Source organism: Eriocheir sinensis, chromosome 30 (assembly GCF_024679095.1).
Source record: "Eriocheir sinensis breed Jianghai 21 chromosome 30, ASM2467909v1, whole genome shotgun sequence".
Lineage (NCBI taxonomy): Eukaryota > Metazoa > Arthropoda > Malacostraca > Decapoda > Varunidae > Eriocheir > Eriocheir sinensis.
Window position 1 is genome coordinate 15,899,862 of NC_066538.1, and position 23,314 is coordinate 15,923,175.

Here is a 23,314-nt window from a genome sequence, read left to right on the forward strand (position 1 = left end):
CCCCTTCCTCACCCTCAGACCCCTGCCAACGCCCCTTCCTCTCACCCATCAGACCCCCTGCCAACGCCCCCTTCCCCTCACCCCTCAGACCCCCTGCCAACGCCCCCTTCCCCTCACCCCTCAGACCCCCTGCCAACGCCCCCTTCCCCTCACCCCTCAGACCCCCTGCCAACGCCCCCTTCCCCTCACCCCTCAGACCCCCAACGCCCCTTCCCTCACCCCTCAGACCCCCTGCCAACGCCCCCTTCCCTCACCCTCAGACCCCCTGCCAACGCCCCTTCCCTCACCCCTCAGACCTCCTGCCAACGCCCCTTCCCCTCACCCCTCAGACCCCTGCCAACGCCCCCTTCCCTCACCCCTCAGACCCCTGCCAACGCCCCTTCCCCTCACCCCTCAGACCCCTGCCAACGCCCCTTCCTCACCCCTCAGACCCCCTGCCAACGCCCTTCCTCACCCCTCAGACCCCTGCCAACGCCCCCTTCCCCTCACCCCTCAGACCCCTGTCAACGCCCCCTTCCCTCACCCCTCAGACCCCTGCCAGCGCCCCTTCCCCTCACCCCTCAGACCCCCTGCCAACGCCCCCTTCCCTCACCCTCAGACCCCTGCCAACGCCCCTTCCCCTCACCCCTCAGACCCCTGCCAACGCCCCCTTCCCCTCACCCCTCAGACCCCTGCCAACACCCTTCCCTCACCCTCAGACCCCTGCCAACACCCCCTTCCCTCACCCCTCAGACCCCTGCCAACAACCCCCTCACCCCTCAGACCCCCTGCCAACGCCCCTTCCCTCACCCCTCAGACCCCTGCCAACGCCCCTTCCCTCACCCCTCAGACCCCCTGCCAACGCCCCCCTTCCCTCACCCTCAGACCCCTGCCAACGCCCCCCCTCACCCCTCAGACCCCTGCCAACGCCCCTTACCCTCACCCCTCAGACCCCTGCCAACGCCCCACCCTCACCCCTCAGACCCCATGCCAACGCCCCCCTTCCCCTCACCCCTTTTCATCATTTCCCTTCGATGCTTGACTTTTGGGTCCGTTTCCCGCCATCGTCTCTCTCTCTCTCTCTCTCTCTCTCTCTCTCTCTCTCTCTCTCTCTCTCTCTCTCTCTCTCTTATCCGTATCCTGTTGGCTCGAATATATCACGTCCACCACCACCACCACCATCATTACCACCACCACCACCACCACCATCATCACCACCACCACCACCACCATCACCACCACCACCACCTCAAGAAGAAGCAAAAGCCATATATACACAGAAAGGCTTTGTTTTATTGTTTATTCTTACCTTGTATACAGAGTGATAGGCTATATCTCGACTTTTCTTAGTTAATTATTGGCAACTATATTTTTTTGTTTTTTATACTTATACAATTTTGTTTCGTTATGTAGAGCATCACCATTCTCCTTGTTTTGTACTTGTTCTTGTTTTCCTTCTTCTAATTCTTCTTCTTCTCCTTCGCCTTCTTTTCTTCTTCTTCTTCTTCTTCTTCTTCTTCTTCTTCTAATTATTTTTTCTTATTCTATTTCTTCTTCTTTTCTTCCTTTATATTCTTCTTATCATTATCACTATCATTACCATCATCATCATCATAACTTTTTAAAGAACTATAATATAAATCACATTCATAGTTAAGACCAAATCAGGTCAGAATGAATACATTTCTTAACATTAATTTATTTTCCCCCACTGAACAAAGCTTCCCACAAAATCCAGTTACATGTCTGTTTATGTTATTTTATTTATTTTTATTTTTTTGTTTACTTTTGTCAAGCGGAAATCACATTATCAATCAAGTTTGGTTCTCTTATAGCTAAAGCATTTGGACTTCCATATAACTCAATGCAGACTTGAAGAGTACAATAATGATACGGATATGAGCACTGAGGCCACGAGTAGCTATAGAGTATGGCCCTAATCTTACTTACTATCCTACCAACAACACTTTCTATCATCATCATTGCCACCATCCCCACCACCACCACCACCACCACTGTCATCTGTTCATTCTAACTAGGCAAATAAGCCCCTCCCCCTTTCCTGTCAAGTGTATACCATTGGCTGATCCACAAGCAAGCCACGCCCCCTTTCTCGCTGTGGCTGCATGTGATTGGTGAATGCTGGGAAAGGTTGCAGCTCATTGGTGGGTGTTGGGCTCGAGTGGGCGGGGCTTATGTACAGGGCTAGAGTGAACAGAATGTGAATGCCTACTACCATCACCACCACCTCTACCACTATTAACACTACCACTACCATCATCACCACCACCACCTCTACCACCTTCACCACCGTCATCATCACTTCTGGAGGTGTGTGGGGACGGTGACGGCTGGGGGCGGCTGGCGCAGGCTGTCAAAGGGCTCGTACAGGCTGTTGACCACCTCCTCCCTCACGCAGGACGGTGCAGGGCGGTCAAAGGGCTCGTACAGGCTGTTGACCACCTCCTTCCTCACGCAGGACGGTGCAGGGCGGTCAAAGGGCTCGTACAGGCTGTTGACCACCTCCTCCCTCACGCAGGACGGTGCAGGACGGCCAAAGGGCTCGTACAGGCTGTTCACCACCTCCTCCCTCACGCAGGACGGTGCAGGACGGTCAAAGGGCTCGTACAGGCTGTTGACCACCTCCTCCCTCACGCAGGACGGTGCAGGACGGTCAAAGGGCTCGTACAGGCTGTTGACCACCTCCTCCCTCACGCAGGACGGTGCAGGACGGTCAAAGGGCTCGTACAGGCTGTTGACCACCTCCTCCCTCACGCAGGACGGTGCAGGACGGTCAAAGGGCTCGTACAGGCTGTTCACCACCTCCTCCCTCACGCAGGACGGTGCAGGACGGTCAAAGGGCTCGTACAGGCTGTTGACCACCTCCTCCCTCACGCAGGACGGTGCAGGACGGTCAAAGGGCTCGTACAGGCTGTTGACCACCTCCTCCCTCACGCAGGACGGTGCAGGGCGGTCAAAGGGCTCGTACAGGCTGTTGACCACCTCCTCCGTCACGCCGGGCGCCGCTGGACTAGTTCGCTGCTGGTCTGCGTCTGTCGGAGGCATGGAATGACTGGCCTTTAGGATTGCTGATGATGATAATGATAGGGAACTGTTGCTGCTACTATTCCTATTACTACTACTACTACTACTACTACTACTACTACTACTACAATTACTACTACCATTGCTATTACTGCTACTATTACATTATCGTCATCATCCTCAATTACTATTCCACTGCATGATAACGGCCTTTCCCAACGTTTTCCAGCCCTCTCTGTCTGGCGTTAGAGTATTCAATCCTGCCTCGGCAAAGTCACGCTCTAACTGTCCTGACTTGTGCTGTTCCCGGGCCGCCACTGTGTTGCTTCGGTCCTCGGTCTGTTGGCAGCTCGACGTACTCATGCCGTCACCTGACCAACTACATTTTTACTCTTTTGCTCCATTTTTTACTCCTATTAATCATTCTTTCTCATTGCAGTACTGTTGCACCGACAGCCTGTTCTCGAATCCATGATGTATTCTCCCTGCCTCTCCGGGTAACTTCAGTATTAGTTTCTCTAGTCTTCTCTCTGCGCTTATCAGCTTCCTCGAAATGTATTTTGTGAGGTGCCGAGTCTCACTCTTTGTTAGGACTGTGTGTGTGTGTGTGTGTGTGTGTGTGTGTGTGTGTAAGATACACACACACACACACAAACTAAACAAGTAGGAACATACACCAACCTTCTGGCTTCATCTGCTGTCCCCGCCGTCGCACAACCACCACCACCACCACCACCAAGATCACCACCACCAGCATGGCCACCCCCACCCCCACCCAGTGCAATACATAGGGGGGAGGTGTTTCAGTGGCAGGGGTTGTGGGGCTGGGGGCGTGAGGAGACTTGGGTGGTGTGGGTGCTTCAGTGGCAGGGGTTGTGGGGCTGGGGGCGCGAGGAGGCACGCCTGGTGTGGGTGTTTCAGTGGCAGGGGTTGTGGGGCTGGTGGTGTGAGGAGGCACGCCTGGTGTGGGTGCTTCAGTGGCAGGGGTTGTGGGGCTGGTGGTGTGAGGAGGCACGCCTGGTGTGGGTGTTTCAGTGGCAGGGGTTGTGGGGCTGGTGGTGTGAGGAGGCACGCCTGGTGTGGGTGTTTCAGTGGCAGGGGTTGTGAGGCTGGTGGTGTGAGGAGGCACGCCTGGTGTGGGTGTTTCAGCGGCAGGGGTTGTGGGGCTGGTGGTGTGAGGAGGCACGCCTGGTGTGGGTGGAGGGTTCGAGCAGGGCACCAGTGATGGCCGTATGTTATTATCAACACGGGTTTTGTTGGCACAGTCCGTGAGGCTCCAGCGTGAGGCGCCGTGAGCCCTGACCTGGAGGCTCAGTACATTGCGGAAGGGGCCGCGACGACACGCACTGTAACAACGGCCAACCTGCACGCCAAATACAAGTTCATCAGGGGTAACGCCGTCTCGGTAATTGGACTTATACGCCACTGCATTCAACTGCCACCAGCTGTCGTAGCCTTGAAGACAAGTGTTATACAGCGAGAACCAGGCAACGACCACCTCATCAGCATCACCATCAGAAACCTTCCCCACGAGACTGACGCCCTGGAAGCCTGGCTGGGGCTGCACGAACAACGTCGCCCTTTTGATTTCTGTGCCTCCGTGTCGTTCAGTGGTAATGTTGACCCCGGCTGTATCTTGAGCCGTGATGGTGATATTGGCGCGGCATTCCCCCAGGGCGTGGCAGGGGGAGCCTCCGGGGCCAAACAGCAGCAGCAGCAGCAGCAGCAGGACCATTGACGGGGCCCGTGACAGCAGGAAGACGGTGAGCGAGGTGTTATTGGTGTTCTTCATGGCTCCGGGGAGGCTGGACTGTGTGTGTGTGACTGTGTGTAGTGTGTTATACATGCAGCTACGATGATTTCAGATAGTATTTGACTCCAGGATTTCCTCTCGTTGCTGCGAAATCTTAAACACACACACACACACACACACACACACACACACACACACACACACACACACCACTGTTGCTACTAAGCCTACTATTGCTACTAGACTACGACTACTACTGGAGCTATTACTGGTATTACTACGGTTACGGACAACGCTAAAATAATCTATCGCGGCACAGCGGGAAGCAACAACAACAACAACAACAACTACTACTACTCTTACTACTATAACTACTACTACTACTCCTACTACTACTATTACTACTACTACTACTACTACTACTACTACTACTACTCCTACTATTACTATTATAGGGTAAAGTGGGTAAGTTGCCCCCCTTAAGGGAGATTGGCTGTTGTAGGCACATTTTTTGCAATAGAATTTTGAAAAAAAGTTCTGTTGAGAGCTTAGGCTGAGGCCTATCTATGGTATATATTATATCCACTCATTATGATTTTGACTTTATTATAATGACAATTTTAAAAAAATAATAAATGGGGCTTCTTGCCCCGCATGTGAGCTAAGAAGCCCCCTGGGTAGGCCTTTTACCCCGCTCTGGTTTACAATAATAAAACTCGCAGACACATAAGGAAAATATTTTTTTCACATTATAGAAAATATAAAATGTATTCCCTTTTTGAAAACTATACCCTACAAATCTCTCTTGATGTAAAATATAGGAACACAGTCAGATTTGTGTCTCCTAATGAACAGAATGTAAAACTAAACAATTAATTAATTTTCTAAAATGTGTCCCCTTCTTTTAGACTAGTAATATTAGACTAGCTTCTCTTTCTTCTGAATTTTTGTAACAAAAGGAACATCTACTTTCATGAAAAATATATGGAACTAAATATTCAATTAATTTGATAAAATATGTTCTTTCTGTTGAATATTGATATCTGAAACAGTTAAAACACCAACTTCCGTATAGTCTCAAACTCAAAAGTGTTCACTTATGGATGCCTTTCAAAAACTTAAACATGCAGAATGCACAACTGGAGTAGGCCTAGACCTGTATGTATGTCAAAACTGCGAGTCTGATTAGGCGTTACAGTATTGCTATTTTTTTATTTATAGCAATACTGTAATGTTATAGTGACCTTGCTTGTAGGGGGATGAAGACGGTGGGACTCTCGTGCAATATTCTGATTTGCTTCTTGATTCTTCTTCTTCTTCTTCTTCTTCTTCTTCTTCTTCTTCTTCTATTTCTTCTTTTACTGTATCGCTCCGTAAGTCCTCGTGATCCTCCCTTCTGCTTATTCATACGCTTTGCTTTTCACTGGCATTACACTATCTAAATTATTATTATCCTCCTTCTTTTATATCTTCGGAGGAGGAGGAGGAGGAGGAGGAGCTAGGTACTGCGTGGAGAAGAGGAGGAGAAGGGAGAGGAAGGAGGAGGGAGGAGGACGAGGTGAAGGAGAAGGGATGAGGTGGAGAAGAAGGAAAGGACGAAAGGAGAAGGAGGAAAACGGTAATAAAGAAAGGGTGGAGAGGGGGACCGAGACGGAAAGGGTCACTGAAGGGGTGGAAGGGTTACGGAGGGTGGCTGGCAGGGGATATGAATGGGATGGGAGAGGTAATACATGGAGCAGGGAGTTGGAAAGGGTCACTGAAGGGGTGGAAGGGTTACGGAGGGTGGCTGGCAGGGGATAAGAATGGGATGGGAGAGGTAATACATGGAGCAGGGAGTTGGAAAGGGTCACTGAAGGGGTGGAAGGGTTACGGAGGGTGGCTGGCAGGGGATATGAATGGGATGGGAGGGGTAATACATGGAGCAGGGAGTTGGAAAGGGTCACTGAAGGGGTGGAAGGGTTACGGAGGGTGGCTGGCAGGGGATATGAATGGGATGGGAGAGGTAATACATGGAGCAGGGAGTTGGAAAGGGTCACTGAAGGGGTGGAAGGGTTACGGAGGGTGGCTGGAAGGGGATAAGAATGGGATGGGAGAGGTAATACATGGAGCAGGGAGTTGGAAAGGGTCACTGAGGGGGTGGAAGGGTTACGGAGGGTGGCTGGAAGGGGATAAGAATGGGATGGGAGAGGTAATACATGGAGCAGGGAGTTGGAAAGGGTCACTGAAGGGGTGGAAGGGTTATGTAGGGTGGCTGGAAGGGGATATGAATGGGATGGGAGAGGTAATACATGGAGCAGGGAGTTGGAAAGGGTCACTGAAGGGGTGGAAGGGTTACGGAGGGTGGCTGGCAGGGGATATGAATGGGATGGGAGGGGTAATACCTGGAGCAGGGAGTTGGAAAGGGTTAGAAAGAGGATCTAAAATGGTCGGCGCTTCGTTATCGTGTTCGTCATCCGGTGCGCCCCAAAGCTACTGAACATACACGTCACACCTCCTTACATGGACTGGCTGGGAGCGGAAGACCATCATAAGAACATAAGAACATAAGAACGCAGGAGTCTGCAAGAGGCCGGTAGGCCTGTACGAGGCAGCTCCTTTGACCCTAAGCTCCCGTGTATCTAATCCCACCTAATATCGCTGTCCATGAATTTATCTAGTCTATTTTTGAATGTGACAATTGTATTGGCACTCACCACATGACTGCTAAGCCTATTCCACTCATCCACCACCCTGTTAGTAAACCAATTTTTGCCTATGTCCCTGTTGAATCTGAATTTATCCAGTTTAAACCCATTACTTCGTGTCCTACCCGGTTCTCTTACCAACAAAACCTTATGAATGTCTCCTTATTAAAGCCCTTCATCCATGTATACACCTCGATCATGTCTCCACGCACCCTTCGCCTGTCTAGAGAATGCAAGTTTAACTGTTTGAGTCTTTCCTCGTATGGCAAGTTTCTCAACCCTGAATCATCTTAGTCATCCTCCTCTGCACCGATTCTAACATTTTGATATCCATTCTATAGTAGGGTGACCAGAACTGAACCACATAGTCAAGATGAGGTCTAACTAATGCTAAATATAGTTTGAGGAAGACTTGGGGCTTCTGTTGCTTACGCTCCTTGAAATAAATCCCAGTACCCTATTAGCTCGATTTCTAGCTTGAATGCATTGTGCCCTTGGACGGAGATCAGAGCTCACTAAGACCCTAAATCCCTCTCGCACCCAGACCTACTTATGAGAGTGTCATTTAAGCAATAGTTATGTGAGGGTTCCTACTACACTCAGAATACTGCACTTCCCTACATTGAACTCCATCTGCCATTTATCCGCCCAGTCATATAATCTGTTGAGTTCACCTTGGAGAATACTAGCGTCCTGATCCGACTCAATTACTCTACCGATCTTGGTATCATCTGCAAATTTACTAACATCACTACTAATTCCTGTGTCTAAGTCATTGATATAAATAATAAACAAAAGTGGACCTAATACCGAGCCTTGTGGGACCCCACTCGTAACACATCCCCAGTCAGATCTTTTACCATTGATTTGCACTCTTTGCTTCCTATTGCTAAGCCACGCCTTGACCCAGTTCAAAACTTTACCCTCTACTCCGTGAGCCTGTAATTTAAGCAACAGTCGTTGGTGAGGAACTTTGTCAAACGCTTTACTAAAATCAAGATATATTACATCATAATTTTCATCTCTGTCAACCGCCTCAAATACTTTATTGTAGAAGGACAAGAGATTGGTGAGGCATGACCTACCTTTTGTGAACCCATGCTGCGAGTCGTGAATTAAGCTATGTTTCTCTAAATGCTCTGAATGTTCCTGGCTATTATGGACTCCAGCATCTTCCCTATAACCGATGTTAAGCTAATTGGGCGATAGTTTGAAGCAACTGACCTGTCTCCCTTTTTAAAAATCGGCGTCACATTAGCTACCTTCCATTGGCTCGGCACATAGCCAGTATTTACCGACATCTTAAAGATGTCGGTTAGTGGGTCACTGATTATATCACCTAACTCCTTTAATACCCTCGGAAATATCCCGTCAGGACCTGGCGACTTGTTCTTCTTCAGCTTATCTATCTCATCCTGAACTACTTGCCTGGTAATGATTATATCCCTCAATTTATCGCCATCCCCGCCCTCGTACACCTGAACTCTTTCCGGTATAGTCGTTCGATCCTCCTGTGAATACTGAAAGAGTAGTCGTTCAACAATGTGCTCATATTTTCGTAATTTTCTACTAGCTCCCCTGTGTTTGTTTTCAGCGGTCCAATTTTCTCCCGTGTTTTTGTTCTATACATCTGAAAGAAGCCCTTAGGATTACTTTTCGCCTCATTTGCTACTTTGATCTCATAGTTCTTTTTTGCTATCCTGGTGTTTTTCTTAACTAATCTAGATAGTTCGACGTACCGGCCCCTGAGATGTGTTTCCCCATTCTTTATTTTCTGATAAATTCCCTTCTTTAACCCAATCTCGTGTTTTAGTCCACGAGTCATCCACTTAGGATCATTGTTTTCTTTTCTAAGTGTTCGCTGTGGTATATGCTGTTCTTGCCCCTCTACTATTACTCTAACTAAATTATTGTAAGACATTTCTACCTGGTTCTCCTGGCTCTCCAATCCGCAGTTCTGGCCCTCAAAAGTTTATAGTTATATTTGCGCAAGTTTTGTTTCGAGCAGCGACCGTCTGTTCCAAAAGCAATCCAGTGCTTCAATCTCATTGTCATCCATTTCACTAAACTTTTGTATATAGATTTTTGTTCTTACTTAAACTCATGTAGTATACTTTTTTTTATTCGTGTGTGTTATCTGAAATTACAAGTCTCTCTCTCTCTCTCTCTCTCTCTCTCTCTCTCTCTCTCTCTCTCTCTCTCTCTCTCTCTCTCTCTCTCTCTCTCTCTCTCTCTCTCTCTCTCTCTCTATCTCTCTCTCTCTCTCTCTCTCTCTCTCTCTCTCTCTCTCTCTCTCTCTCTCTCTCTCTCTCTCTCTCTCTCTCTCTCTCTCTCTCTCTCTCACACACACACACACACACACACACACACACACTCAAAACATTTAATTTTCTGTAATCTCGTAAAATAAAATAAACGGTCACATGAAAACACATAATAACTCTCCTGCAACGATTCATGAGTTTGACAAATAAAAAGAAAACTACGAGACAAGAAGGAAAAAGAGAAATGGAGTAAATACAAGGAAAGAAAGGAAGAAAGGAAGCTTGACATTATTGATAAGAAGAAAAAAAACAGGAAATACGAAATGGGAAAAAAAATGAGCGTCGGAAAAAAACATAATAAAAAGTTGACGAAGAAAAAATGAAAGATGAAAGAAAAGAGAAAGGAAAGGAAAGAAAGATAATTAACAGGAACATACACAAATAAATGTTAGCGAAAATAAGTGATTGTATCCACATGACAAAGTTTGAAGTGATGGTAGTGGTGGTGGTGATGGTGGTGGCGGTGGTGGTGGTGGTGGTGGTGTTGGCGGTGATGGTGGTGGTGGTGATGATGGTGGTGGTGGTGGTGATGGTGGTGATGGTGGTGGTGGTGGTGGTGGTGGTGGTGGTGATGATGATGGTGGTGGTGGTGATGATGGTGGTGGTGGTGGTGGTGGTGGTGGTGGTGATGGTGGTGGTGATGGTGGTGGTGATGGTGGTGGTGGTGATAGTGGTGGTGGTGATGGTGGTGGTGGTGATAGTGGTGGTGGTGATGGTGGTGGTGGTGATAGTGGTGGTGGTGGTGGTGGTGGTGATGGTGATGGTGGTGATAGTGGTGGTGATGGTGATGGTGGTGATAGTGGTGGTGGTGGTGGTGGTGATGGTGGTGGTGGTGATGGTGATGGTGGTGATAGTGGTGGTGGTGGTGGTGGTGGACGTGATATATTAGAGCCAACAGGATACGGATAAGAGAGAGAGAGAGAGACTACTACTACTACTACTACTGCTACTACTACTACTACTACTGCTACTACTACTACTACTACTACTACTACTACTACTACTACTACTATTATGTGCTAGTTTATCATTATCATCATTACTGGTGTTATTATTGTTATCATTATTATTATTATTATTATTATTATTATTATTATTATTATTATTGTTATTGTTATTATTATTATTATTATTATTATTATTATTATTATTATTATTGTTATTATTATTATTATTATTATTATTATTATTATTATTATTATTATTATTATTATTATTATTATTATTATTATTATTATTATTATTATTATTATTATTATTATTATTATTATTATTATTATTATTATTATTATTATTGTTATTATTATTATTATTATTATTATTATTATTATTATTATTATTATTATTATTATTATTATTATTATTATTATTATTATTATTATTATTATTATTATTATTATTATTATTATTATTATTATTATTATTATTATTATTATTATTATTATTATTATTATTATTATTATTATTATTATTATTAGTTCGTATCCTTCAGTTTCCCACAAGTCACACTCCCCCTTCCCCCAACATCCATATCACACGTCACCCTTTGAGACTATATATGGCGTGTTTCAGCAAGCCACGAGACCCCTCAGACCCCCTGCCAACGCCCCTTCCCTCACCCTCAGACCCCTGCCAACGCCCCCTTCCCTCACCCCTCAGACCCCTGCCAACGCCCCTTCCCCTCACCCCTCAGACCCTGCCAACGCCCCTTCCCTCACCCCTCAGACCCCTGCCAACACCCCCCCTCACCCCTCAGACCCCTGCCAACACCCTTCCCTCACCCTCAGACACCCTGCCAACGCCCCTTCCCTCACCCCTCAGACCCCTGCCAACGCCCCTTCCCTCACCCCTCAGACCCCTGCCAACGCCCCTTCCCTCACCCCTCAGACCCCCTGCCAACGCCCCTTCCCTCACCCTCAGACCCCTGCCAACACCCCTTAAACTCACCCCTCAGACCCCTGCCAACACCCCTTACCCTCACCCTCAGACACCCTGCCAACGCCCCCTTCCCCTCACCCCTCAGACCCCCTGCCAACGCCCCCTTCCCCTCACCCCTCAGACCCCCTGCCAACATCCCCCCTCCCCTCACCCCTCAGACCCCCTGCCAACACCCCCTTTCCCTCACCCCTCAGACCCCCTGCCAACACCCCCTTACCCTCACCCCTCAGACCCCCTGCCAACGCCCCTTCCCTCACCCTCAGACCCCTGCCAACGCCCCTTCCCCTCACCCCTCAGAATCCCTGCCAACGCCCCTTACCTCACCCTCAGACCCCTGCCAACGTCCCCCTTCCCCTCATCCCTCAGACCCCTTGCTAATGCCCCTTCCCCTCACCCCTCAGACCCTCTGCCAACGCACCCCTTCCCCTCACCCCTCAGACCCCCTGCCAACGCCCCCCTCGCCCTCAGACCCCCTGCCAACGCCCCCACCCTCGCCCTCAGACCCCTGCCAACGCCCCTTCCCTCACCCCTCAGACCCCTGCCAACGCCCCTTCCCTCACCCCTCAGACCCCTGCCAACGCCCCTTCCCTCACCCCTCAGACCCCCTGCCAACCCCCCCACCTCACCCCTCAGACCCCCTGCCAACGTCCCCTTCCCTCATCCTCAGACCCCTTGCTAATGCCCCTTCCCTCACCCCTCGACCCCTGCCAACGCCCCTTCCCTCACCCTCAGACCCCTGCCAACGCCCCCTCACCCCTCAGACCCCCTGCCAACCCCCCCTTACCCTCGCCCCTCAGACCCCCTGCCAACGCCCCCTTCCCCTCACCCCTCAGATCCCCTGCCAACGCCCCCTTCCCCTCACCCCTCAGACCCCCTGCCAACGCCCCTTCCCTCACCCCTCAGACCCCCTGCCAACGCCCCTTACCCTCACCCCTCAGACCCCCCAACGCCCCTTCCTCACCCCTCAGACCCCTGCCAACGCCCCCTGCCTCACCCTCAGACCCCTGCCAACGCCCCCCCCCTCGCCCTCAGACCCCCTGCCAACGCCCCCTACCTCACTCCTCAGACCCCTGCCAACACCCCCTTCCCTCACCCCTCAGACCCCTGCTAATGCCCCCTCCCTCACCCCTCAGACCCCTGCCAACACCCCTTCCCTCACCCTCAGACCTCTTGTCAACACCCCTTCCCTCACCCCTCAGACCCCCTACCAACGCCCCTTCCCTCACCCCTCAGACCCCTGCCAACGCCCCTTACCTCACCCTCAAACCCCCTGCTAATGCCCCTTCCCCTCACCCCTCAGACCCCTGCCAACACCCCCTTCCCTCACCCCTCAGACCTACTGCCAACACCCCCTTCCCTCACCCCTCAGACCCCTGCTAATGCCCCCTCCCCTCGCCCCTCAGACCCCCTGCCAACGCCCCTTCCCCTCACCCTTCAGACCCCTGCCAACGCTCCCCTTCCCTCACCCTTCAGACCCCTGCTAATGCCCCTCCCCTCACCCCTCAGCCCCCCTGCCAACACCCCCTTCCCCTCACCCCTCAGACCCTCTGCCAACGCCCCCTTCCCCTCACCCCTTTTCATCATTTCCCTTCGATGCTTGACTTTTGGGTCCGTTTCCCGCCATCCTCTCTCTCTCTCTCTCTCTCTCTCTCTCTCTCTCTCTCTTATCCGTATCCTGTTGGCTCGAATATATCACGTCCACCACCACCATCATCACCATCATCATCACCATCACCATCACCACCACCACCTCAAGAAGAAGCAAAAGCCATATATACACAGAAAATCTTTGTTTTATTGTTTATTCTTACCTTTTATACAGAGTGATAGGCTATATCTCGACTTAGTTAATTATTGGCAACTATATTTTTTTGTTTTTTTATATTTATACAATTTTATTTCGTTATGTAGATCATCACCATTCTTCTTGTTTTGTACTTGTTCTTGTTTTTCTTCTTCTAATTCTTGTTCTTCTCCTTCGCCTTCTTTTCTTCTTCTTCTTCTTCTTCTTCTTCTTCTTCTTCTTCTTCTAATTATTTTTTCTTATTCTATTTCTTCTTCTTTTCTTCCTTTATATTCTTCTTATCATTATCATTATCATCATCATCATCATCATCATAACTTTTTAAAGAACTATAATATAAATCACATTCATAGTTATGACCAAATCAGGTCAGGATAAATACATTTCTTAACATTAATTTATTTTCCCCCACTGAACAAAGCTTCCCACAAAATCCAGTTACATGTCTGTTTATGTTATTTTATTTATTTTTATTTTTTTTACTTTTGTCAAGCGGAAATCACATTATCAATCAAGTTTGGTTTTCTTATAGCTAAAGCATTTGGACTTCCATATAACTCAATGCAGACTTGAAGAGTACAATAATGATACGGATATGAGCACTGAGGCCACGAGTAGCTATACAGTATGGCCCTAATCTTACTTACTATCCTACCAACAACACTTTCTATCATCATCATTGCCACCATCCCCACCACCACCACCACCACTGTCATCTGTTCATTCTAACTAGGCAAATAAGCCCCTCCCCCTTCCCTGTTAAGTGTATACCATTGGCTGATCTACAAGGAAGCCACGCCCCCTTTCTCGCTGTGGCTGCATGTAATTGGTGAATGCTGGGAAAGGTTGCAGCTCATTGGTGGGTGTTGGGCTCGAGTGGGCGGGGCTTATGTACAGGGCTAGAGTGAACAGAATGTGAATGCCTACTACCATCACCACCACCTCTACCACTATTAACACTACCACTACCATCATCACCACCACCACCTCTACCACCTTCACCACCGTCATCATCACTTCTGGAGGTGTGTGGGGACGGTGACGGTTGGGGGCGGCTGGCGCAGGCTGTCAAAGGGCTCGTACAGGCTGTTGACCACCTCCTCCCTCACGCAGGACGGTGCAGGGCGGTCAAAGGGCTCGTACAGGCTGTTCACCACCTCCTCCCTCACGCAGGACGGTGCAGGGCGGTCAAAGGGCTCGTACAGGCTGTTCACCACCTCCTCCCTCACGCAGGACGGTGCAGGGCGGTCAAAGGGCTCGTACAGGCTGTTCACCACCTCCTCCCTCACGCAGGACGGTGCAGGACGGTCAAAGGGCTCGTACAGGCTGTTGACCACCTCCTCCCTCACGCAGGACGGTGCAGGGCGGTCAAAGGGCTCGTACAGGCTGTTGACCACCTCCTCCCTCACGCAGGACGGTGCAGGGCGGTCAAAGGGCTCGTACAGGCTGTTGACCACCTCCTCCCTCACGCAGGACGGTGCAGGACGGTCAAAGGGCTCGTAAAGGTTGTTCACCACCTCCTCCGTCACGCCGGGCGCCGCTGGACTAGTTCGCTGCTGGTCTGCGTCTGTCGGAGGCATGGAATGACTGGCCTTTAGGATTGTTGATGATGATAATGATAGGGAACTGTTGCTGCTACTATTCCTATTACTACTACTACTACTGCTACTACTACTCCTACTACTACAACTACTACTACTACTGCTACTACTACTACTACTGCTACTGCTACTACTACTACTACTACTACTGCTACTACTACTACTACAACATAAATGATACCTCCACCCATGTTTATTTTCCCGACACATAATCATGGAGGGCTCCATAGCTTGGAGGTCATTAGCCCCAACTCTGTTCGCTAATGACTGTGGCATCCAACCATATCACTAATACTACCTATCATCTATTACGTCTAGATCCCCCTTTCCTTCCCTACTCAAGTCACACCCGACCCACCCTAATGTCACTCTCCACCACTGTGGCTTCATAGTCCATATTGGAGATGTTGGTGGCTTTTGGGCCAGAGTATCTGGTGCCCCTGAGACATAGGATGGCCGACCTGAGCAGGGAGAACGAGAGGCGACACCTCATCCAGGCGACAACGTGGCTCCTTGGCTGATGCTTCTTTTCTGAGATTAGTTCCGCGAGGCGTGCGTAGAAGCATTGGGCCCTGGGACCCATCCCGCCGGATGTGGTGAAGACGAGGGGGGTGAAGCTGCCCTGATCCACATGTTGGATTCTTTCACCGTATGCCCTTGTCTTCTGCTCGTTCCTGTGGTGGGCTATTCCTATTACTACTACTACTATTACTACTACTACTAATAATAATAATAATGATAATAATAATAATAATAATAATAATAATAATAATAATAATAATAATAATAATAATAATAATAATAATAATAATAATAATAATAATGCTACTACTACTACTACTACTACTACTACTACTACTACTATTACTACTACTACTACTACTAATAATAATAATAATAATAATAATAATAATAATAATAATAATAATAATAATAATAATAATAATAATAATAATAATAATAATAATACATGTACTACTACTACTACTACTACTACTACTACTACTACTACTACTACTACTACTACTACTACTACTACTACTACTACTACTACTACTACTATTACTACTACTACTACTACTACTACTACTACTACTACTACTACTACTACTACTACTACTACTACTACTACTACTACTACTACTACTACTATTACATTATCGTCATCATCCTCAATTACTATTCCACTGCATGATAACGGCCTTTCCCAACGTTTTCCAGCCCTCTCTGTCTGGCGTTAGAGCATTCAATCCTGCCTCGGCAAAGTCACGCTCTAACTGTCCTGACTTGTGCTGTTCCCGGGCCGCCACTGTGTTGCTTCGGTCCTCGGTCTGTTGGCAGCTCGACGTACTCATGCTGTCACCTGACCAACTACATTTTTACTCTTTTGCTCCATTTCTTTTAGTCCTATTAATCATTCTTTCTCATTGCAGTACTGTTGCACCTACAGCCTGTTCTCTAATCCTATTCTCCCTGCCTCTCCGGGTAACTTCAGTATTAGTTTCTCTAGTCTTCTCTCTGCGCTTATCAGCTTCCTCGAAATGTATTTTGTGAGGTGCCGAGTCTCACTCTTTGTTAGGACTGTGTGTGTGTGTGTGTGTGTGTGTGTGTGTGTGTAAGATACACACACACACACACAAGCTAAACAAGTAGGAACACACACCAACCTTCTGGCTTCATCTGCTGTCCCCGCCGTCGCACAACCACCACCACCACCACCAAGATCACCACCACCAGCATGGCCACCCCCACCCCCACCCCCACCCAGTGCAATACATAGGGGGGAGGTGTTTCAGTGGCAGGGGTTGTGGGGCTGGGGGCGTGAGGAGATTTGGCTGGTGTGGGTGCTTCAGCGGCAGGGGTTGTGGGGCTGGGGGCGTGAGGAGACTTGGCTGGTGTGGGTGCTTCAGTGGCAGGGGTTGTGGGGCTGGGGGCGTGAGGAGGCACGCCTGGTGTGGGTGGAGGGTTCGAGCAGGGCACCAGTGATGGCCGTATGTCATTATTAACAGGGATTTTGTTGGTACAGTCCGTGAGGCTCCAGCGTGAGGCGCCGTGAGCCCTAACCTGGAGGCTCAAAACATTGTGGAAGGGGCCGCGAAGACACACACTGTAACAACGGCCAACCTGCACGCCAAATACAAGTTCATCAAGGGCAACGCCGTCTCGGTAATTGGACTTATACACCACTGCATTCAACTGCCACCAGCTGTTGTAGCCTTGAAGACAAGTGTTATACAGCGAGAACCAGGCAACGACCACCTCATCAGCATCACCATCAGAAACCTTCCCCACGAGACTGACGCCCTGGAAGCCTGGCCGGGGCTGCACGGACAACGTCGTCAATATGCTTTCTGGGCCTCCGTCTCGTACAGTGGTAATGTTGACCCCGGCTGTATCTTGAGCCGTGACGGTGATATTGGCGCGGCATTCCCAGTCCAGGGCGTGGCAGGGGGAGCCTCCGGGGCCAAACAGCAGCAGCAGCAGCAGGAGGACCATTGGCGGGGCCCGTGACAGCAGCGGCAGCGGGAAGACGGTGAGCGAGGTGTTCTTGGTGTTCTTCATGGCTCCGGGGAGGCTAGACTGTGTGTGTGTGACTGTGTGTGTGTGTGTGTGTGTGGTGTGTTATAGATATGATGATTTCAGATAGTAACATGACTCCAGGATTTCCTATGACGATGTTGCTTAGGTTTATACACACACACACACACACACACACACCACTGTTGCTACTACTGCTGTAACTATAGGCTACGACCACTCCTGAAGACATTACTAATATATCACACCACATCCCGCGGCGGAAATCCTCGTAGGCTACATAAATAACAAGAGTTAAGACGATGACGTAATGAGCAGCCTCGATCGTCAGCGCTTCCAAACACTACAAGAACAGGCACTCGACGATCCTTTGGTCCTTATTATCAAACTCTTGGAAGCCTTAGTCCATCTATATTTCAAAAGGCAGAAGATGTCGGGGTTTCCATTGGTGGTTTCTTGAGCCTGACTAAGGTAGTTTTTGGAGGCTGCGTCGTGAACGGAAACAACACTCATGGCATCCCGACGTCTCTCCTCTCTGACCTTTGAAACGTTTGTAACAAGAGCCCCGAACGTTTGGTGATAAGAGTGTTGCCCTGCTTGCATCCCCCTGGCATATAAGCCCCGCCCACCAAGCCCAGCACCACCAGCAGTAAAACAAACACTCCTGCGATAGTGACCTTTTTTGCTGGTAGGGGAATACATACGGTGGTCTTCACGTGCAATGTTATGATTCACTTTGTATCGCTTCGTATAGGTCTTCCTCTCTTCTGCTTATTCACACACTTTGCTTTTCAATGGCATTACACGTACTATCTACAAATTACTATTCTCTGTTTTTTTTCGGAGAAGGAGGCGCAAGAGAAGGAGATAGAGGTACAACTTGAAGAAGAGGAGAAGGAAAAGAAAGAGTATTGAGGGAGGAGGACGAGGTGGAGGAGAAGGGATAAGGTGGAGAAGAAGGAGAGGAAGAAAGGAGAAGGAGGAAAACGGTCATAAAGAAAGGGTGGAGAGGGGGCAGCCGAGACGGAAAGGGTCACTGAAGGGGTGGAAGGGTTACTTAGGGTTGCTGGAAGGGGTGGAAGGAGATGAGAATGGGATGGGAGCGGTAAAACATGGAATAGGAAGTTGAAAAGGGCTAAGAAGAGTAGTGGTTGAGATTGAGAGGGGCAGGAGAGGGTGTAGGGGGTGCGTGGGACTGCGTGGGTTGTTGGTGGAATAGATTATATCAAAATGTGAATGAAAATGAATGTGTGAAATTGAAAATGTGAAGGAGGTTGAAAAGGGCTGGGAGGGGAAGAAAGGACTGGGAGGGGGTCGGGAAATGATTGTATTGATTTTATTTATTTATTTATTTGTTACAATTACGACAACTTTTGACATAGCCTATCCTTCCTTTTCCTCCTCCTCCTCCTCCTCCTCTTTCCTCCTCCTCCTCCTTCCTTCTCGACCTTCCTTTTCCTCTTCCTTCTCCCTATCTCTTCCTTTTCCTCCTCCTCCTCTTCCTCCTCCTTCCTCCTCCTTCCTTCTTCCTTTTTCTACTCCTTTTTCCTCATCCTTCCTTCCTTTTCCTTCCTTTTCCTCCTCCTCCTCTTCCTCTTTCCTCCTTCTCCTTCTTGCTTCTTCCTTTTCCTCCTCCTCTTAATTCCTTCTCTTTAATCCTCCTCCTTCCTTCTCCTTCCTCGTCCTCCTCCTTCTCATAATAATAATAATAATAATAATAATAATAATAATAATAATAATAATAATAATAATAATAATAATAATAATAAAAAAAATAATAATAATAATAATAATAATAATAATAATAATAATAATAATAATAATAATAATAATAATAATAATAATAATAATAATAATAATAATGATAATAATAATAATAATAACAATAATAATAATAATAATAATAATAATAATAATAATAATAATAATAATAATAATAATAATAATAATAATAATAATAATAATAATAATAATAATAATAATAATAATAATGATGATGATGATGATGATAATAATGATTATAATTATGATAATAATAATAATAATAATAATAATAATAATAATAATAATAATAATAATAATAATAATAATAATAATAATAATAATAATAATAATAATAATAATAATAATAATAATGATGATGATGATGATGATGATGATGATGATGATGATGATGATGATGATAATGATAATGATGATGATGATGATGATAATAATGATTATAATTATGATAATAATAATAATAATAATAATAATAATAATAATAATAATAATAATAATAATAATAATAATAATAATAATGATGATGATGATGATGATGATGATGATGATGATGATGATGATAATAATAATGATAATAATAATGATAATAATAATAATAATAATAATAATAATAATAATAATAATGATAATGATAATAATAATGATAATGATGATGATGATGATGATGATGATAATAATAATAATGATAATGATGATGATGATGATAATAATAATGATAATAATAATAATAATAATAATAATAATAATAATAATAATAATAATAATAATAATGATGATGATGATGATGATGATGATGATGATGATGATGATGATGATGATAATAATGATTACAATTATGATAATAATAATAATAATAATAATAATAATAATAATAATAATAATAATAATAATAATAATAATAATAATAATAATAATAATAATAATAATAATAATAATAATAATAATAATAATAATAATAATAATAATAATAATAATAATAATAATAATAATAATAATAATAATAATAATAATAATGCAATTCCTTAAATTTAGACGAGTCACCCTTTTTCTAAACTCAAAAGAAGAATAAGAAAGAATAAGAAGAGGAAGAAGAATAAAGACATAATGTAACGTACGCCATTGATAATAAGCGAGGTGTGGAAAAAGTGATGCAGCATAAGAAGAAGAATAAGAGAAGAAAAAAGGAAAAAGAAGAAAAAGAGGCCGCGCCCCACCAAACTTTCCCATGGTGGCCTTCCCTTCCTTCATCGGCTGACGTATTACAAAACATTCATGATCAAAGCCTCTGATGGGACAAATGACGAATAAAACGATGAAAAACGAGTACAAGGTTCGTAATGGTAACCTAGAGTGAAGTTTTCATGTGTAATAGCCATGAGAGGAAAGAACTTATTAGACGTAAGTACGATAATATGCTACAAAATATCCCTGACCTTACTCCTGAGGGGACAAATAGCCAATAAAACGATGAAAAATTAACTACAAGGCTTCGTAATCGTGACCTGAAGTAAATTTTCAATGCATAATAGCCATGAGAGGAATTTTTTTTTAGAGATACGACAATATAGGCCTATACCACGAAACATCCCTGATCTTACTTTTTAGGGGATAAATAACCACTGAAACGATGGAAAAATATCTACAAGGCCTCGTAATGGTGCCCTGAATCAATGTCTTCATGCATAATAGCCATGAGAGGAAAATTTATCAGATATACGATAATATACCATAAAACATCCCTGAACTTACTCCTAAGGGGACAAATAGCCAATATAAAAATGGAATATAACTAGAAGGCTTCGTAATGGTGACCTGAAGTAAAGTTTGTGCGCATAATAGCCATAGGAGGAGAAAATTAATTAGACGTACGACAATATGCCACAAACATCCCTGACCTTACTCTAGAGAGGATAAATAACCAATAAAACGATGAGAAAATGAGTGCATGGCTTCGCAATTGTGACCTGAAGTAAGTTTTTGTGCATAATAGCCATGGGAGGAGAGAATTTATTAGACGTACGACAATGGCCCATGCACGCGCGTCTGGCATCGCGTAGGAATGACGTATGACGATAACCAAACATCATTATTCATCTCGTCTTTTGCGGAGTAACAATAAAATTAAAACCGTAAAAAATAAAGAAAAACTCGATAAAGATAACCCGAATCAAGTTAGGAGAGAGAAAATGGCGCTATATATTCGACAACTATCCCTTGACTTTACATTTTTTAGCCAAAGAAAATATTTTAGAACTGTAAAAAAAAATAAAGACTCAATAAAAATGACCAGGAAATGAATTTGTCCTGATACAGAAGAGAGAAATACAACTGCAATAACAAATAACCTTCATAAAACTGTAAAAAAAATAAAGAAAACCCTCAGTAAAATTACCCAAATCGCCGTAGTTTTTATTAATAAGGCCAATAAAGATGCGAAATGCACTACGAAGCGTTAATATACCTCACAAACTCCCTTTTTTTGGCGTGATAGTATTTTTGAAATTGTATTAAATGAAGAGCTCCCCCAAAGTCTCCCAAATCACCGTAGTTTTTTATTAATAAGGCCAATAAAGCAGCTATTTTAGTACATCTTTAATAAATCCCTCAAATTACTTTTTTAGCGTAGCAACCTCCTTCAAAATGCATAACATGGAGAAAAAATAGATTAAAATATCCTTAATCGCTGTAGTTTTTATTAATAAGACCAATAAAGACGAGTAAAGCAGATATTTTACTACGACAACTTTAACAAATCCCTCAAATTACTTATTTTTGCTTAACAACCTCCTTAAAACTCTACAAAATATAGAAAAGCTCCCCAAAACCACCCAAATCGCCGTAGTTTTTATTGATAAGGCCAATAAAGAGGAGAAATGCAGTACGGAAGCGTCTTATACCCCACAAACTCCCTTTTAAGCATAACAATTTCCTTCAAACTGTACAAAATAAAGCAAAACTCCCCCAAAGTGTCCCAAATCGCCGCAGTTTTTATTAATAAGGTCAATAAAGAGGAGAAATGCAGTACGGAAGCGTCTTTATACCCCACAAACTCCCTTTTAAGCATAACAACCTCCTTAAAACTGTACAAAATAAAGCAAAACTCCCCCAAAGTGTCCCAAATCGCCGCAGTTTTTATTAATAAGGCCAATAAAGAGGAGCGAGACAGTACGGTAGTCTCAATATACCCCACAAATTCCCTCTTTAGGCGATATAAACTGTGATAGCATTCTTGAAATTGTACAAAATAAAGCAAAACTCCCTCAAAGTGTCCCAAATCCCCGCAGTTTTTATTAATAAGGCCAATAAAGATGAGCGAGGCAGTACGGTAGTCTCAATATACCCCACAAATTCCCTCTTTAGGCGATATAAACTGTGATAGCATTCTTGAAATTGTACAAAATAAAGCAAAACTCCCCCAAAGTGTCCTAAATCCCCGCAGTTTTTATTAATAAGGCCAATAAAGAGGAGAAATACAGTACGGAAGTCTCAATATACCCCACAAATTCCCTCTTTAGGCGATATAAACTGTGATAGCATTCTTGAAATTGTACAAAATAAAGATAAACTCCCCCAAAGTGTCCTAAATCCCCGCAGTTTTTATTAATAAGGCCAATAAAGAGGAGAAATACAGTACGGTAGTCTCAATATACCCCACAAATTCCCTCTTTAGGCGATATAAACTGTGATAGCATTCTTGAAATTGTACAAAATAAAGATAAACTCCCTCAAAGTGTCCTAAATCCCCGCAGTTTTTATTAATAAGGCCAATAAAGAGGAGAAATACAGTACGGTAGTCTCAATATACCCCACAAATTCCCTCTTTAGGCGATATAAACTGTGATAGCATTCTTGAAATTGTACAAAAT

General features: G+C 45.5%; 1 protein-coding gene across 17 annotated transcripts; it reads right to left on the reverse strand.

Annotated features, from left to right (window-relative positions):
- Positions 1-1,247: 1,247 nt before the first annotated feature.
- LOC127005635 (mucin-1-like) lies at positions 1,248-18,458 on the reverse strand. Of its 17 annotated transcripts, none has more exons than XM_050874649.1 (5): positions 16,796-18,458; positions 14,625-15,094; positions 2,803-2,982; positions 2,623-2,682; positions 1,248-2,382 (listed from the first exon to the last, which is right to left on the reverse strand). In XM_050874649.1, the coding sequence occupies exons 1-5, from the start codon at positions 17,688-17,690 to the stop codon at positions 2,299-2,301; spliced, it is 1,689 nt and encodes a 562-aa protein (XP_050730606.1). In that variant the 5' UTR covers positions 17,691-18,458; the 3' UTR covers positions 1,248-2,298. The 17 variants fall into 17 exon arrangements, with proteins under 17 accessions (XP_050730606.1, XP_050730605.1, XP_050730601.1 ...); XM_050874648.1 differs by lacking the exon at positions 2,623-2,682 and adding an exon at positions 2,683-2,742; XM_050874644.1 differs by lacking the exon at positions 2,623-2,682 and adding an exon at positions 2,683-2,742 and having other exon boundaries at positions 1,248-2,442; positions 16,796-18,457.
- Positions 18,459-23,314: the final 4,856 nt, after the last annotated feature.

Excerpts from the sequence above, each read along its gene's own strand:
- LOC127005635 (XM_050874634.1), bottom strand. The coding sequence starts at position 17,690 with ATGAAGAACACCAAGAACACCTCGCTCACCGTCTTCCCGCTGCCGCTG. Across the intron at positions 15,095-16,795 it reads ACAGCAGATGAAGCCAGAAG|ACGCAGACCAGCAGCGAACT; the intron begins GTTGGTGTGTGT and ends TGCCTCCGACAG. Across the intron at positions 2,503-2,562 it reads CGTCCTGCGTGAGGGAGGAG|GTGGTCAACAGCCTGTACGA; the intron begins GTGGTGAACAGC and ends GTGAGGGAGGAG.